Source organism: Varroa destructor, unplaced genomic scaffold (assembly GCF_002443255.2).
Source record: "Varroa destructor unplaced genomic scaffold, Vdes_3.0 BEIS01000004.1, whole genome shotgun sequence".
NCBI lineage: Eukaryota > Metazoa > Arthropoda > Arachnida > Mesostigmata > Varroidae > Varroa > Varroa destructor.
In genome coordinates, this window is record NW_019211457.1 from 46,386,626 (window position 1) to 46,404,531 (window position 17,906).

At 41.2% G+C, this 17,906-nt stretch overlaps 2 protein-coding genes across 14 annotated transcripts in view; one reads left to right on the forward strand and one right to left on the reverse strand.

Moving 5' to 3' along the window:
* LOC111248926 (proton myo-inositol cotransporter-like) overlaps nucleotides 1–17,906 on the forward strand; it is a 90,948-nt gene that overhangs the window by 43,957 nt on the left and 29,085 nt on the right. For all 13 annotated transcript variants that reach the window (XM_086988411.1, XM_086988413.1, XM_086988412.1 and 10 more), the window contains 2 exons: nucleotides 6,787–6,887; nucleotides 7,419–7,587. In XM_086988411.1, coding sequence (XP_086844537.1) covers nucleotides 6,787–6,887; nucleotides 7,419–7,587 — 270 coding nt within the window. The remainder of the gene's footprint in view (nucleotides 1–6,786; nucleotides 6,888–7,418; nucleotides 7,588–17,906) is intronic.
* LOC147756281 (uncharacterized) overlaps nucleotides 1–17,906 on the reverse strand; it is a 55,565-nt gene that overhangs the window by 21,497 nt on the left and 16,162 nt on the right. The window lies entirely within an intron of this gene.

The following is a 17,906-nucleotide window of genomic DNA, read 5'->3' on the forward strand; positions in this document are numbered from 1 at the left end:
ATATCTAACATAGAAATGTGAGAGTAGAGGTATGGGACAGTCCGGCCTGCAAGGCGCAACCGGACACGGCGTTCAAGGAACACACTTAACGCAGTATATATATTCGGCTTGTGTTGAGCGCATACAGAATAAAACAGGGAAGACGAGGCGTCTCTGAGCTCGCTATTCCGCTTAGGGAAGGTTGTATCAGACTCAAGACTTCAACCATATTAGGGAGCTGTTGCTGGGGTGTGCTATAAACACGTAACGGGATCCACGATTCCATTCCACGAAAGCTGCAACATTTAGTAACTCTATTAGCAACACGAGGTCAAAAGATTTTGTTTCACAGTTTGTCCTTTATATAAAACAATAATAAATCTGTGCACATACAATGCATGAACATATCTGTAGATTTTCATAGTAAATAGGTATCACTGGCGTTCTTGCCGAAAAAGGCTGAATGTCTTGGCACCGTGTTTTACGTAAGTAACAGAGGAACAACAACAGATTTGGCACAATCAACAAAAAACTTAGCAACAATAACGCTTGAAGAGCCATTAGTGTTAGAAGTGCATTAGAAAGTATAAAAACGATGAGGCGCGGAAAAGCAAGGCTCGAAGGACTTCTTACATGTAAACGTATATGTTCAACTAAATATTGCGCTTGAGAACAAAGGTGATTCCTATAATGCTAATACATATCTGGCAAAGTAGCTAAAATACAGAGCACTTTTTAATAGAATTTCAAACACTCTCCACAGAGGAAATCCAAAGAGACGAGAACACACCGTGTACCTATATGCTGATGCCATAGAGAAGGTATATTAAAACAAAGAAAAGGGCTAGCAATATTTCGCTTAATATATTAATTTTCACAGACGCCGCTTACATAATAAATTTTATTATAATAAGTAATATATATATACTCTTCCTGATATAAAACATTCATTAGTGAGAGTTCTGCTTTTTTGGCAGACTTTTAAATATATAGTTGTATAAAAGTTCTAGGCGTTCAATTCTTCTAGTTTGTTTTGAATCAATCTTCACCTAGCTTCGATGAACAGGCGAGACTATTGATTAAGAAAGGCCTCACTTCCATAAGAAATACATCTGAATTGGCCTCATTTTTCTGTCGTCCGAAACAAAATGACATATCTAAGAAAGAAAGGGATAGTTAGGGGGAAAACGTAAATAAGTGAAACTAAGTCGTATATTTTTTCGGCGTCTGGCGTAACTTAGCTGCATAGAAACGTTAGGTGAGGTTAGAGTTTACCACTTGTTCAAGCAATTCCTAGTGAACAGTCATTGTTACGCAGGTGCAAATCCGGTCATATTCCTTGCAAATAAAGGACAGACAGACCTCACTCCGGATAGGAAAGAAAAAAGTTTTAAGTAAAGTGTTTACTATTGTTAATTCGCAAAAATTAATTAATAGGATTTATTAAAAAAAGAAACAACTGAATAATAATGATCGTCAATTACAGAGAAGCCGGCTGACATGCTCAGCTATACATCTGTGCTATCTATATAGAGATTCAGGTCGTTTCAAGTAGTGCTGACTGTATAAACGCCTACATTTCAAAGCCGACCAATAAGCATGTTACCCAATATATGTCCTGCCGTTCAACACATATTCATGGGCTTCCTATTTAGTGTGCATTTGAAGCGCCAATCATATAGGTCAAACTGAAATCAATTCCGGTTTACCAGTCAAAATTCGAGTTTTCCAAAGCTCTGAGATATTATCATTTTGGCAGCCGCTTTTTCATTAGATGGACGGACCGACCTGGTCTGAAAGTGAAGATCCCTTGACTAGTAATCATCGAAGGAACGAACTCAGCCTGCAACGTCGCGATGCTCATTCATCAATACACGTTTGCATTTCGCCGCAGCATCGATGAAGACGCTGTCAACGATGCTCAATATTACGCTAATAGCAAACGAAGCAAAGGACGCTTCCTTCAAAGCTTAACCCCAATGAAGAATCGATATGAGATAGCACGAACGAACCTACGTTTGGTGCTGTCACAGGATCAAGTTCGAGTCACTCAAGTAACTAAGTAATTATGGTTGTGAGTAAAGCTGCACAGTTGTGTCTATGAAACCCTATGATAAATAAGCTGTTCATGTCATTATAACGCTACGACCGTTATGAAGCAAGCGCTTTTAAAGCGCATAGAATGTGCCATACAACTTTCGTATGTTCCTATAATAGTCCATTTAGGACCATGTACGCTAAATTATGCGTCAATATCTATTTCATTCAAGTCGTATGCCCCTCCCTGTACCTATAAAAGCGGAATATACTCCATCTAGGCTCTGCTCAACCCAGTTAACTTGTCTGAATCGTCTAGATTTGCTGGCATTTATGGCTGATTTGAGTACAATCCAAAGTCCGTTAGAAATATACACGACCCCGGTTACCCGTCCTGTTTAAACAGCAATGTTCCATGTAGCGGTTAATCTTCTATGAGTCGAATGTTATCTACCCACTTCACAGTACACCTTGTAAGTGTTGATAGCTTTAGAGGGGAAATTAAAGCAAGTACTAGCTTTATATTAAAAGTTTTCTTTTTTTGTCATATATAAACGAATGTCGCTAAGCCAAGTACGCGCAATTTTGATCGATGATCTTCTGACTTTTCTGGTAACACCATAATCCTATCACTGTAGAACCTTTTCGGTTTTCTAGCGAAAAATTGTAACAAGCTTTTTTGACAGCCCTCCGTTAAAACTATGTACATTAAGGGAGAGATCGAAACAGATGATAATATCATGATGCAAGGCCCGAACTATATAGAGGATGCATACGAATTTCTCGTTTAGGCTCTCTCAGTGCCTTCCGGGTGGCTAAAGATGTATGCGATCTAACACTGAAGCATTTTTTAGCTTGAACTTCTCAGAAAGAAAGCGACCGAACCATCTTAAGGCCGCTTCCTCCGACAAGGTATGTTGGCCAAAAACAGCACACATTTGTTATGGGCCTGAACAGACTGTATGCCTTTATCGTAATACAGCTGTAAAGAATAGCAATTTTTTTAGAGAAATCTTACCCATTTTCGAGATATTAATTATTCTAAGTTTGAATAAATAATTTTATCACGTCTACTACTGCCAAATTTCAATTTTTAGACGTGATCCATACTCCCTGAAATCTGTGACATTAAAGCCACTTAGCTAGCAATACGGGAAATACTTGTTCGACAACTTAATGCTATTGCGTACGGTCTAACAAAACCTTCAGTGATTAAAGGTCGCCTTTTCTCATTACCGTTAGAATTACATTCGAGTGGTATAGTATTTTGTTTTTTGTCCTTTTATATATCCCTTTCTGGAGAAAAGGCCAAAATATTCAGGCAGCGTTATTATATTCTATGTTAATAAGTATATTTATAGGTTAAATCTCTTCTACAGTGTTGGCCTTCGAAATTGTTTCGCTCACCCGAGCGTTTAGCTTCAGCGCACGTACTGCCAAAAGATAGCAACAAGTTCTTCCGCGGGCAGGGGCTATATTTTCGAAACCGAATGGACAGAGATACCGCATATTTGAAAAAATCATCTTTCTGCAGCTATTGTTACCATTATTCTTTGGCTTTGGTTAACACCGCTTATACGTGGTTAGCAGATAAACCTACCAAGATCTTTCGTCAATTTATAGTATCGTTGGTCATGATGTCCTTGACCCTCTAGGCTAGAGTCTGAGCGAAAATTTGGTAGAGGTAATATATATACATATATAATTTAGCTTTATCAGCGTGAATGTCATACGCAGCAAATGCATGAGGTTGTTAGTATGGATGTAGCCCTCCTGCGCACAGGTCTGAGATAAAAAAAAGTGACAACTACACGTGTCAAAGGCCAACGTCCTATTGACTTGACCTAATCGGTAAGCTCCCGTATTACAATCCGTAAATACTTTCCTACTTCTAAATGTTTCTGACAAAGAACGCAACATTGTTATACTATTAAAGGGAGGGGATTTACCAGTGCCTCGTTCATCAAAAGTAAATGGGTGCCAGTTTAATATTTCCGATTTAATTAATTTACAGTTTAGAACAATGACAGGCGTCTATCGTATAGCTAGCTGTTAGAAGGTTTTACGTAGAAAAAATTATGCAACTACACTCATCTTAGTGGAAAGTAACAACAACAACCGCTTATGCAGATACTTAATAATTATTACACATATCACACAGTAATTTTTATGGCAATACATAATTCCGATGCTCACTAGCTACGCACGTGAGTAGCAAATAATAGCGTCATCCCGTTTACTGTTATTAAAAGATAAGTATATATTTAGATACTCTAATACGGTCGTTTACTTTTTTATGAGACTAACAACGTATTATCATTAAACTCTCTTTCTAAACTGGCAGAGAACGATTTCGTGCAACCGCAGCTGTCGCATAGTTTTGTTGTTCGTGGACTTGCAGTACAACAAAGATAGGCATAAGCCCCCTGCAGGGTACTCGACTACAGAACCCGTATTATTGGACCTTTTTGGAGGACCTATTGGGCGCGATGCGAAAGATGCGTGTGCCTTATGTCAGGATGTCGATCGAGGACCTTTAAAAAGTAGTCCCTGACTGTGTATGTGAATTGGAATAACAAAAAGGCGTTAGCTTGTACTGTCTCCCCCTTTGGGGAGGTAACATTGAAAACTGCCTCAGAAACTCGTCGAGTAATGATATTTGGCTCGTCGTACTGAGCCAAACGTTTATATTTGTGCTATCTCAATGCAATGTGTTTATTCTACTCACGTTACCGAAACTGACGTAAAAGTTACTTATTACCCTAATAAACTGTTTACAGCTCTAGAATCGTCAAGTTAACAACCGACGCCATATTGTTGTAGGACTAATTATTACTATTCTAACTGTTAAATATAGTTGTTCCACATGAGTAGGGTGGATAAAAATCAACCGTAAATAATAAGTGCCTCAAAAGGTACCAAGTTGCTCGTTAAAGGCAAGTTCACTTCGCGTATGGTTACGAGTATAATTCGAAAAATTGGTACTTCAACTTCACAGATAGTGTACGCTTACTTTGTTTTCCAAAGTTTTTTTTTTTAGGAAATGTACAATTCTACTTTGGGAAAAAAATCTTGAATAACAATCTAACTTTGAAGAAACATTTCATAAGTATTTAACGTGCGCCGCGTTTACCCAACTTAGCGCTTGTCCTAAATTTTAAGACACATTTAAGGGACTGAAAGAATTTTACGCACCTGTGTACACACGGTCACTCAAGTACAGAAAGACAAGTATCTCTGTGGATGCCGTAGAGGAGCACGTCTTGTTCCGACAGATAAACGCCCATGCCGCGCCGCTTTGCCTCTCTTTCATTTTTTTGTTTCCAGTTACCAACGTTTTGGACAGCATGCCCTGAGGTAATGCCCAGTCCGGATACCCAGTCCCAGCGAAACCAGAAGCGGAGAAGACGGAGGGAAAGCAAAAATAAGACGGACATCCGTAAATAGTCCTCTTTTGCCCCTTTCTACGTGCTCACTGTACTTTGTGTTATTCTCACTTTGCTTTGCGGTCTTTGACGCTCGTAGTACTTGACCCCTGGCTTGTTTCTCCCTAGGCAAAACAGGAAGATAAAACATGTTGCAAAAACGGCATTCAGACCTTCCGGTCTCTGCTTTCTTTGGTCTTTGCCCTTCCGTGGGTTTCTTGATTAGCCCCCAATATATTCCGATTTAAATAACTTCTTGCTTTTGCCCCCCCCCCCCCCACCTCTACGGTGGTCCGGCTCATCCGCGAAGTTTCGTTCTAGGGCAATCACATCATGCTGGAGATGGTGAAATAAGTATCGGCCTGAACATCGCAGCTCTCAGTTGATACAATCTTTTAGCTCGGTGTAATTCGGTTTAGCTATTGGCTTCAACTAAAATCCTTGAGCGTGGCTTTTCAAAGAAGCAAACGAAATTTTATAGCGGACGTTTCTTGTCCTTCGAAACAGACGGACGCAATAAGTAACAGAAAAACAATGAATGGACGGAAAATTTCTTGACTGAGACACATTGAACGCAATAGCGTGTGCGCAGGATCGCTGGAAAAGGGTTCCAGCTTCCCGGAAACGGCAACCCTTTTGGCCTAGAACACGACGAGCACTAGGATAGGAACAAAAGTGGGCGAGGCTCGCGCACGACCAGTAACCTTGAGTGACTGACGTTTTCCCTCAACGTCCCTAATGGACGCTTTGCACCGTGGGCGGTGAATTCTGTAAGGAGTAGCAGTGGTTAGTGTCGAGAGGAACGGGCAACAATAAACACTCTGCCAAAGTATGAAACGTTTTTTCTGACCAAGCTTAGAGATGGAAAATGGTGAATTGGATTGCGAAAATTAGCATGTCTGTCTTTTGTTGCAACAGGTAGCGTGGTCTAATTGAAACCTACCTTGTGCTGTCTACAGCCCGTCACGGACCGGGATGCTTTCAACAACGGCAAAACAATTTAATTATTGAGTGCGAACATAATGACCAAATATAACTGTGTATTATATAAGGTTCAGAGTGCGAGTCGTATATAATTACCACAATTTCATTAATGCTCGTAGTTTGTAGATGCGGTAAGCAATAATAGACAATTTATTAACACGATGCAACGAACCGGGGTGAGTTCAAGCGGCTGGAATGTTATCCGTATGGTTTTTACCTTTTTTTCGTTTAAAAGCCAGTTTCATTTAACCTTAGATGAAACATTTCGAGATCGGTCTATAGTTCGGGTCCATTTACAGATCGTTTCTCATATTGTATTGCAATATGTTGAAAGCTGACTATTGTTTCATTCTGGTTTCAGGCTTCATTTTGGGTAAGGTATGGGCAGACGCATTTTTACGAAAACGTTTCATTGTCGGCGTCATGCTAATGGTATTCCAGCAAATCATCGCCATAAACACGGTTAGTATGACGAGGTCAAGGTGCATCATAATAAATAATCATAGACTAAACAAGATCCCGAAGTCTACTTCATGTCACGAAGTAGTAAGGAAAATCCAAATAGATCATACAGCTCGTTCAGATGTAGAACAGTATTCTGGAAACTGGGGAAAACGCATCGATTTCATCAGAAAATCAGGGGTACTAGTATTCGCGTCCGATAGCAAAAAAGAAAGCTCTTAATGCTTAAGCAGTTATACTAAAATAAAATGCGCGGCGGGAAATGCCTTAAACTACAAACGACACACGCTACAAGGTTAAAAACGAGCTAAGTTTGTAAACGCCTAAGGCTGAGCTGACCCACCCTACTGAGAGGAGCGAAAGTAGCTGATTCGCCTTTTTTAGAGCTGTTTTTCAAAGTTAGGTACGGAGACGCGGTCTTCGTATAATATACCCATGTCTGTTTGGAATAGGTAGGTATATATATATATCCGCCTACCTATTATAAATAAACTAATCAACAGAATGTTCTGCTTTTACATTTCCAATTAGGTAATGTACTATTCGGCGACAATCATCGAAATGTCTGGATTTCGAGATAAACGCATCGCCATTTGGCTGTCGGCGGGTGTAGCCTTCTTCAATTTCGCCTTCTCTACTGTGGGCGTCTACCTTGTCGAACGTGTAGGTAGACGTATCCTGACACTGTCATCTCTTGCCGGTAAATCACTAGATTTCACTTCTCGCATGAAATAGCAATTGCTAGAGTTATTTTTTTTACACTGAAGTTTGAACCATCCTGGCAGGGTGCATGTTAATTATGGTTACCAGAACAACGCACTTAAAGACATGCGCGTTAACTATCCAGGTCACGCCATTTTCTCGTACATGTTACTTCATCTTAACGAAAGACCTCAAAGCTTAGCCGTTTATATAGCTCACGTTCTCCATAGTTGACTCGTACTAAGTCACTTATTCTGAATGTTGTGCCGATGAGGCAGCTTCAAGGGCGGTTTAGATTTCGGAAACACCCAGATGTGCAAAAGCCCCTCAAAGCCACCTCCTTAGGCAGCGATGCCTACCAGAGGTAACAGTATTTTACAGCTACCGGTACCAGCTATTTTCAAGTTAAATTTCCGGGTTTACCTGTTTCTAAATTGTTGAGATGTGTCACTATTCGTAGTGATAACGTACCCATCTTCGATACTTCAATCAATCAAATTTTATTTATTCACCTTTGCTAATAGTAGTCAAAAAGCGTGTCTATACAGGTTAACAATACAATATCCCGATATCCGAGAGAATGTATAGAACCATTTATTAGATGTGGTAAAGACTGTATCAGAGACCACAGTGGGACAACTTGGCCTTTCGCTATAGCAAGGAGTAACATAATATCTGTCACAATTGCCCCCCCGCCCCCACACTTGCAACACAAATATCGCCAGGCTAATAAAAACCAGGCCTTCTACTGAATCTATGGTGGAATCTATACATGGGAAAACAAGTGAAGACATGTCCTCTTAGCTGATTTGTTTCTTATTATGCGTTGTTTTTCATCGTACCTAAAGTAAAAGAAGCCATATCAATTTTTGCTCCCGGCTTCTGAGAATGGTCTTGAAAGCTTCTGTTGCTGGGAGCTCAAAGTGACGACGTTTCGAACAGCGGTGGTGGGTCGGCCAGAAGGTAGGCGAGGCAATTTCAGGTAACTCCAATTCTCTTGTTTGTGTAAACATGCTTTAACGTGATTTAATTGTTCGAGGTTCTCTGGGAGATCTTCCCCAACGGCACGCGTCCTATATGTTGGGATCGGAGCTACCTTAAGGTCAAACGTCGAATGGGAATGGGTGCGAGGGGCAATCGAAGAAACGATTTGATCGTCCATGCGGCCATCACTGGTTTCTTGCGTCTTTCACAGTGACTCTTTTGCCGTTTGTTGAAACGAACAACGTACGAAACTCAGTTTGCACAGGCAAAAGCGACATGCCAAGGTACAAGGTATCAATAACTGCTGTGCTGCCTCTTCTCCTAAAACTTCATCGCCTCTTTCTTGGTCAGGTCTATAATCAGAGCCTGTTCAACCCGTATATTTCGAAGTCGTCTGTATACAAGCTGACACCAACTGATTTCCTCTAGGCCCTTCAACAATATTAAAGTTAAGAGTGGGCTTAGGTTGTCCCCCCTAAATCAAGCCAATTGTCTGCATGCGAGGCATGAGTTCAGCCACTCCGTCGTTGATGTTTGTTCTGTTCACTTGTAGAAGCGCAGCGAGAAGTTTATACAAATTCATAGAGACATTTACCTTAGCGAGAACCTGCCGTTTGGAAGGCTGACTTGGAGTCATTAAACACGACACGTAGCTAATCACTTGGCGTAGCTAGTGCTTTCTTGATGTCGGCTATTAGGATCCTGCAGGTCGTTTCTATGGAGCGTTCTCTTCGTAAGTCAAGTTACTCCATTGGGATGGCATGTACGCTTTCTGTGTAGCTCTCCAGTCTCTTAGTTAGCAAGCCGAAGTGCAACTTTTAACAGACGTTTCGCTTCTGTATTCCTTACTATGATGATGGAGTAGTTAGGCCACCGTTTCCCTCAGAACTCACTAACAAAGTAGCACAGGATTGAGGATATGTTAAATAATGCCGTTTACCGCGGTATAAAACGACATTGCCCTTGAGGTGCTCGTTGCAGCCTTTATCCCGACCGGCAACCTTCTTGTTTCGTAGGCTCTCAAGACCCTGCATTGGTTTCCGTATTGTGAAATCTTGTTGGAGGATATCGCGTTTATTAAGATCCCCTTTCCTCACCCCTCCCAGGCTGCAGCAAAAAGGGGAACAGCGCGAGGTACCATATGCCTTGACACAAAAATCTTTGAGAAGTGATGCATGAAGGCCGCGAGGCTAATCGGGCAAGCCGCCGAAATAGCGGTGAGACGCTAGTCACTTGTGTGGCTGACGTTCTACGGCATCGGCATCTTTCATCCAAATTTCACTATACAATGAACCTACATTAATAGTTGCCGGCTGCGCTTTATACAGTTTAAGGCCAACAGAACTTCTTTCTCAATATCTTCACTTTAAGCAATCAAATACTGTAACGACCTAGTTTGCCAAATTATTTATACGCATTATCAGTTCAATAGAGAATAATGCCTCCTTTGGAGGTCGCCTGCCGACAAGGATCGGAAGGCCAATCCGTAACCCAGACAAGAAGCCTTCACTGTTATGTTAGACTCCTACGAAATATTGTAAAATATTGGCATACAGCGAGCCATTTCGTTCGCAAACTGCAATAGTTGTGACAGAAACGCAATAACAACCACCGTCGACCGAAGTAGCATGTTTCCTGTCGCGTCCTTGTTGGTGGGTTTTTGATGTACAGTAGAGGTTTCTCTGCCATTGAAAATTTCAAGTTGACATGAAACAGGCTCTTTCATGCGTATAAGGACGCAATTCCATAAGCATCTTTTCCATACATATGAGTCTAGATATGCATGCGTTGCTACATTGAATATTTACTTATTTAAAAAAGACACTTCGATGTTTACTCCGAACACACACAAGCTTGATGGACACTAAGTGCTTGCAAATTACCATGACCAATATATCAGCAAGAGTTTCTGAAACAAGTGCTTTTTTGTTACCGTATAGTTTTGTACCCTATATTGGCCATTCTTACGTATCGTAAAATGGAGTCCACTATATTTCTATTCTATTGATTTATTTTCATTTTCTCCTTTTGCTAATTTAGCATGTTTACAGCATGAGTGATAGTAAACATACTCGTATATTTATTAACCTGCTGACAAGCTAGCGAACGAACGGGGTCGTATCGCTGTGTAGGCGAATTTGTCGGATACTTTGTTCAACCCCGTAGAAATGGTGGGACCGAAACGGCCCACCCGCACAATTTATCTTTGCCAGCAGTCTTCTTTTCTACCAAGTTCCCTAGATGAAACTAGGTGGAGCAGCAGTTGCAGCATGTTCCTTCGTTCGATCTTCCTACAATCTTTTATCTTCTTCTCTTCAAAGTTCATCCTATGTAATGGACTCGTGTGCAAGAATATATTTAGTAACTGTATATAATGTAAGCCTATATAAATACATACAGCATGTAAAATACATACTGCTTTTACTGTAAATAGTACGTATAATTCGTGCAGTCGAGACAGCAGATACGCTGTATGTACTTTAGTCTATCACGCTGGTTGAAAATATTCTTCCCATAGCTGACCCCATGAGTCTATTTCTGTTGCCTGAAGCCGATTTTCACACCAACGAAACTCGGACATCGACGCTGGACTTGGTCATGCCACGAGGAATTTTTTCTTCACTAAATATATTTTTCTCTTCTTCCGGGGCAAAAATACGGGTAGAACCAGAGGCACATTAAGGGGGCCAAATCAAGTAGAGCAGTGTACCGTTCATTTCACCCCTCCGTCACACAGTCCTGCGTACTAAACTGACCCACCGACTCACGCGTGAGGTGACGTACAGACGTCCCTCAGTCAGAGCCATGTAAGTCTTAGGGCCTGAGACCCCGATTCTACTAGAGCTCGCGACCAATCCCAGGAGAAATCGCTAAATTATGTTAAACAAGGTTGCTTCTTCCAGTGGCATCGGCCAGAAAAAAATAACGCGAATCGAATAGTTTTACGTGCTGTTATTTTGCCATCATTAATGTGATCTGAGCCGCCTGAGCCGGCGGGTCTTTGCGTCTGAGCGGATCACGACTCTTCGCCCGATAGGATATGCTGATTTAGCAGAAATATCCTTGTTAGTAACACTAACTGTTAGTTAGGAAAAGGTCAATCGAATATTATCCATAGTACATGCCTGCCCGTAATAGGTGCCTTTAGTAATTTTTACGCTCTCACATTTGATGAATATAGAAAAGATCTATAAAATACGTTGGACAAATTTTAAACCAGCAATAGAAAAAATACATGGGTGGGACCTATTCATATAGTACAAATTTTACTTCAAGAAACGCATCTTTTAAACGTATCTTTTATTCCGCCTTCAACAGGGCACACGAGGGCTATCCATGTGCGAATTTTTTCAGCCTACCCATATATACATCTCCATTATAATCGTAGGATATTGCATACTCACGGACGTATTTCACAGTTAAATAACGTATGCAATACACTATATGAGACGTAGGTGACCACTGTACAATACGTTGTCAATTGGCGCCTATTCGCAGATAACCCTCAATTTCCAAAGACTGAACACTCTATCAGTTCGTGAGCTCGACTCAGCCCATGGGAGTGGCTCTATTAACCAGCTGACAGTATCCCATTTCTCTAAAACTTGTTAGCTTTTATAGACAACCCTAAATTGTTCTAAACCTGTTGGTTACTGGCAGTGTACAATCTGACTGGTTGTATCCCTTACTGATCCGACCTTTTAAAGTAAGAGACAGCACGTAGTTTTAAAGTGTGTCAACGTAGTGAACAAGGTCGTTTAGTTATACAGTCGTCCTAGTGCGCTAGTCGTTGCTTTGCCGCCGCCGACGACGCCGATTTGACATCAGCAGCATATACCTTGTCAGCTACGTACGTAGGGTATGGACTTTGGGGGCAGTCTCGGGAGGGCAATGGTCGTCCTTGCCCTGCAAAGGTCGCCGAAGCGACAGTCGTTGAAAGCTCTGTCAATCAGTCAGAGTACGTATAAAGCACCTCTACGAAGTAGGTGACGTGCTTCATCAGAATTCCGTATGCTATTTATGTGTACGATACTTTGTTCGAAACTGCCAGCCTACCAGAGAAATATGATTTGAAAAGCCTCGATCAGATAGATTCTTTTTTAAAAACAGTCATCTATTTTTTGTGGTAATTATTTTGTCATAAATCTATCCGCTGATCAGTGAAATGAAGGAGTTTCCAAAACAGCCGTCACCAATGCCTCTAGTACGATTCAGAGCAAACGTTCTATACATCAGAGCAAACGTTTCGAGTTACTGCACATCGTCTGCGTCTTCACAGATGCACCTCTTGGTATCTATCAGTCCGAAGATCTTTAAGAAGTAAACATTTTATACGGTTTAATCCGTCGTTGGTATATACGGGAAACTATAGGTATATATATATGTAAGGGTAGAAGTAAGCGAATACAGATATTTGCTATTGTTCAATAAAGGCATGACGTAACAGATGGAGATACACAAATGTCGTGCGCACTAGAACATTCTGATGTGTAATAAAATGCAAATTTCTTTTAGTTCAGTTAAAAAAAAAAAGAGCTTCTAGTTTAACATTTCCTGCTATAGATAATTGGTGGCTTTTATGGGTACTAGGCTAATTTATCTCTGTTACTGATATATGGTAGCTTTCAGCATGAATAATAATGACCACTAATACTGTGGTGAAAGAATACTATTCGTATACTGGGTTAGTGACCCATTTTGGGTCTATCTATGAGTCGGAGCAACCGTTATGCGGTCAGCATTGACTCGAAAGGGCGTTCCACGTGCACGTTCCAGATCAAGGAGAAGTTGATAGCTGGTTCCACCAACAACGATATAGCTTATGGGCTTATCGTCATAGATACAAGAGTTCGTGAGAAAATCTCGCGCGTAAACGTGTACTATAAATCGAATGACCTTCAATATAGTTGAACGCAAGTGGCGCGCGACACTCTGCTCGAGGGGAACGACAAAGTAAAACCAACGAGCTTTTTCCTTTGACCTATTGTCATTTTATTTGTTGGCCATATCAGGGACGGAAAAACCAGCATTGTTATGCAATGATGATGACCTTCAGTATTTAACAGCTCCACCTACCGGCAGTTGCGTCACTAGGTTCAATTCATTCGTTTTATCATTAAAAACAGTTGACTCATCTATCGAGGCTATTTATCTAAACATAGTGGTAAGGTGCAAAACTGTCCCTGTGTGGTAAGGCAGTGCTAACATATTTGCCAATAAATAGAGGAACACATGGTGCTCTAAATTCAATATGGACACACTTCATTTTGCGCTGGCCGTTAGCCGTTTGCAGCAATAAGTAACGGCTATGTACTAAGCATAAAGCTAGAAAAATTGGGTCGGTAGGCCTGCCTTCTTTCAAATGTTATTTTATTAGGTTTATTCGTCATTTTGCTGTTGTTATTGTGTGGCCGCGTTGGATAATAATCGTTGCCTTTTTATGGTGAAATTTCTCTTCGGAAAAAAGGTAAACGAAACGCGTATTACATGCACTGTAATGTATGAAAGTTTCATAACCTATCAGACCGTTTGAGTCTAAGGCTGAATCGAACTCAAATCCGTTCCAAAAGAGCCGAGTCTGCTTAACTTACTCAAGATTCCTCATATACTAAAAGGCTTGGGTCAACTTGCCACGGAACGAAAAGTTCAGAAGTTCGACTACGAAACCTTGAATTATACTGTATTTTACTTGGAAAAGCGACTACGACACGGTTTTACCCTCATTCCCCTTAAATACGCAGTTGCTCGTAATCCTTTATCAACAAGAATATATATCTATATATATTGTTTAACATTAAGAAATACTGACTAAGAACATTACGAAGGATTTTTGCATGTACTGCTATCATCCACATGTCGAAATCACGGCCTTTTAAAAGGACGATTAGCAAAGTTGTCGCTATGCGGGTTGCCTCAAATGCGATGGCAACCATGGCTAAGAAAGTTTCCTCTTCATAGAAGTCTTCTTCTAGTGAATCATTAATTGGCTGCACACATGACGTATCATGTACGTAATTCTTGACAAAATTTTGCTACGTCGCTATCTTTTCATGCTTCCCGATTTTCGCTCTTTTTTTTTATTTGTTGATTTATGTGGTTTTTTTTTCAATTTAGTTGGTATTTTCCCGTTAGCTTATGCCCTTTCCATAGCTGAATGTCTCCCTGCGAGCAACGGCTTGCATTAAATTCTTAGGCTGAACTGTTGCAACGCCCCGTCTTTCACCCAGAGCGAGGTCCTCCCTGACCCCTGAAGAGAAGCCATTGAAGCTTCTGCTCTTCGCTAACCAGAAGGATGATGAAACAAAGCACTGGCTAATTTAAAACAAGTTACGCTTTAGCGGAGCAGCAGATGAAGGAAACGAGCTGTTCTGCAAGCCAGCGCGCTCTATAGTGGAAAAGTTCGTGGCGACCTGCCATATTGGTAAGTGCCGTGTCCCACAAAACGGCTGCGCGTGTCACTGAAGTCCTTAGGCACGAGGGATCAGAAATCTGGCTGTAGCGCCAAACGCTCGTACAAACTATCCTGACAAGATGCCTCACGCCGGATAACGCAAAGAAAGAGATAGTGAAAGAAGTATTGGATGGAAGATACGTTTGTCGCACGGCTTCAGTGCACTCAATGTAGGAGGGAAGCTGGTAGCGTTGAAGTGCGAGCAGAAAAATCTACAAAAGTGGCGATAATAGTCTTGACTCTACAACTGAGTAAGGCCCACTTTTTCACTCTAAAGCCGTTGATCCTGGATGGCAGTTTCTGTAAAGTAAAGCCTTGGATTCCTTATACTTTCTATCACGCCGCCTGCTTTACAACTCTCAAGTGATCGGCGCCGGAACTTTTGTTCGAGTTGTTCCTGCTACGAATACAAACGTTGCGAACCAAAATGACTTCGGAATCAGACTTAGTCAGTGTCTTTAATTTGCCACCGGGAGAGGTATAGCGGGACATCGGTCAAGTTCCTCCTGCGTTTTACAGATGGCGTTTCACAAATGACATCCTAATGTACTGAATGCTATATTTATTACAAAAAACGGTCTACACAGCAATGGTAAAGTATGTTATCACATTAGTGTTAGCGGTAGATAATATGCTGTAATGCAATTCTGGTGACTGTCCGCCACTGAATGCAGATAGAGCATTCATCTTCATCCTTATCTACGAACTTCGGAAGCGGAAACACCATTGGACGTGAAATTTAAATTTGTTTTCATGTACAAGGCCACCAGTCCTTATAAACGCAAATAGTTTTTTTTCGTTATTGTATTTAATTTAGTCGCGGTAACAAAAAAGGGAAATATTTGTTTGTATTCGTATTGCGTTTAAGAAGTATGGAAGCTTCAGACTCTGTTCGCTGGCTTCTGTAATAACACGTTAATAACAAAACTGTCAATAATAGCATTTCGCGGTAAGAGACCACAGCTCAAATACGATCGTTTAAGGTATTATTTGTTTTCATAACGCGGCTGATTTCGCCAAACCATACTTTCTACTATGTATGAGGTTTATAATTAAAAAGCAAGTTGACCACGTATCTTTCTGTACAATATCATTAAAATACCTTGTTGGCCTAGCAAGGTGTTTTGTAGAAGTTTACGTTCCAAGGAAGGCGTGACTGCGGATTCCTAGCGGATGCACACAACTGCTATTATACTGATTGGACACGAACTCCTAGCGTCATACACTACTATTTATTTTTCGTATCAGGCAAATCAAAAAGGCTTTATCAAAAAGGAATCAAAAAGGAACTTATATTTTTAATAGAACGAAAATAACCGCCAACGAGATAGGAGGCGGAGGGCGGTGAAGCTATGTATGCTGTGTGATCGTGGAATGTACCGAGTGACTAATTCTCAAGAACCTAGGTAGTCTCTCAATGTGTTTTTGCCATCTCTGCTGTTGCTAGCCGCCGTGGTTACGTCACTTCAATGGTTATAACTGCTTTTGTTGTTGTGGCCTGAATTTTGCAATAGGACCTAATCGTTAATATTTATAAACTAGTTCAAGTAAATACTGTTTTGTTATACCATCACCTGTATACATATAGCGTAACCCTGTGCGACATTTCTTTATTTATTTACCTGCCGTCTGGTATATGTTATTGGCAGCAAATAACCTCTTTGCATTCGTTATAACTTAACGTTTTTCGTCATTATCTCGTGTGCACAAAGCCACCAGTGACTACTATTGTGAAATAGTCGCTCATTCCCATTTTGGATCGTTCGTGACGTGTTGTTTTTCTCTGAACTCAGCCGAAAAGGAAGTGTTCCAAAAAAAGCCTTGTTGAATACGCCTCACCCATGCTGGGCTGTATAGCCATTCTGGTTTGCCTGTTTGTTGGCTCCTAATTCCTTTCTATGCGGTGCGAGTGTACGTCGCTTCTGGTGCTCTACACTTACTTCAAACGCAACCAACGTAGCGGTTCGGTCCTTTCTCTACTAACCGTCAAACGCTTGCTGGTGCTTCCCGATATCACGCAAGGTGAACGAAACGCCTTGGCCGACAAAAAAGTTGAAGATAAAACGGAGCGTAAGGTGATGTCTTAAGCCACGTATTCAGGGTCGGTCAAGGTCGTTCGCTTGCGAGCGTTCTTTCACGAGACTAGAGGCCCACTTCTCTCCGTTATGTTGGTGCTGTGTTTATCTTTCCCGCTAGTAGCGCTTAACCGTACATCCTGCCAGCCCAGCGTGCGTCTGTCCTAAGCATTTAGAGACCGAAGTCAAATGCAAATAAGCTGTGATACGTGTTCAGTGCGAAGACTTGCGTTACCTTGCTCTCGCTTACTGTGTCCGGCTAGTCGCCCATGTGGCATCATCTATGTGAGGTCGTGTCATGCTACATCTGACATAGATATTGATAGCTGCCAATTTTCCAAACCCCTTCTACCGGTACTGCCACTATTTTGGGGAAAGCATGCATTGGCTGGACTTAGCCAATGGACTCAACGAGAAATTCTCCTGATTTTGTACCTCAGGGGGGACTTTCGTGGGAAAATTGCAAATCAGTTACGGTTCGCATGAAGCACAGCTGATCTGTGGGCACAAACCAGTTCTGACGTATAAATGCAACTGCTGACAAATGCCAAGGATAGCTGGCGAAACAATGAGGGTAATTGTATTTATCTGCACAAGCAAGAAGCAGAAAGAGAGGAAAAACCGCTCGCCTTTCCTCCCATAAATACGACTTGTGTGATCTACATACGATGATCGATACTGTTTTATCATCGGTACTTGAAGATCATGAAGGCATTTTGAAAAAAATGCACGTATCACTTAAGTGAAGCAGAGACGCGTGGCAGAATATCTCACGTAATGTTACGTAACTCCCTTGATCTCTGAGAA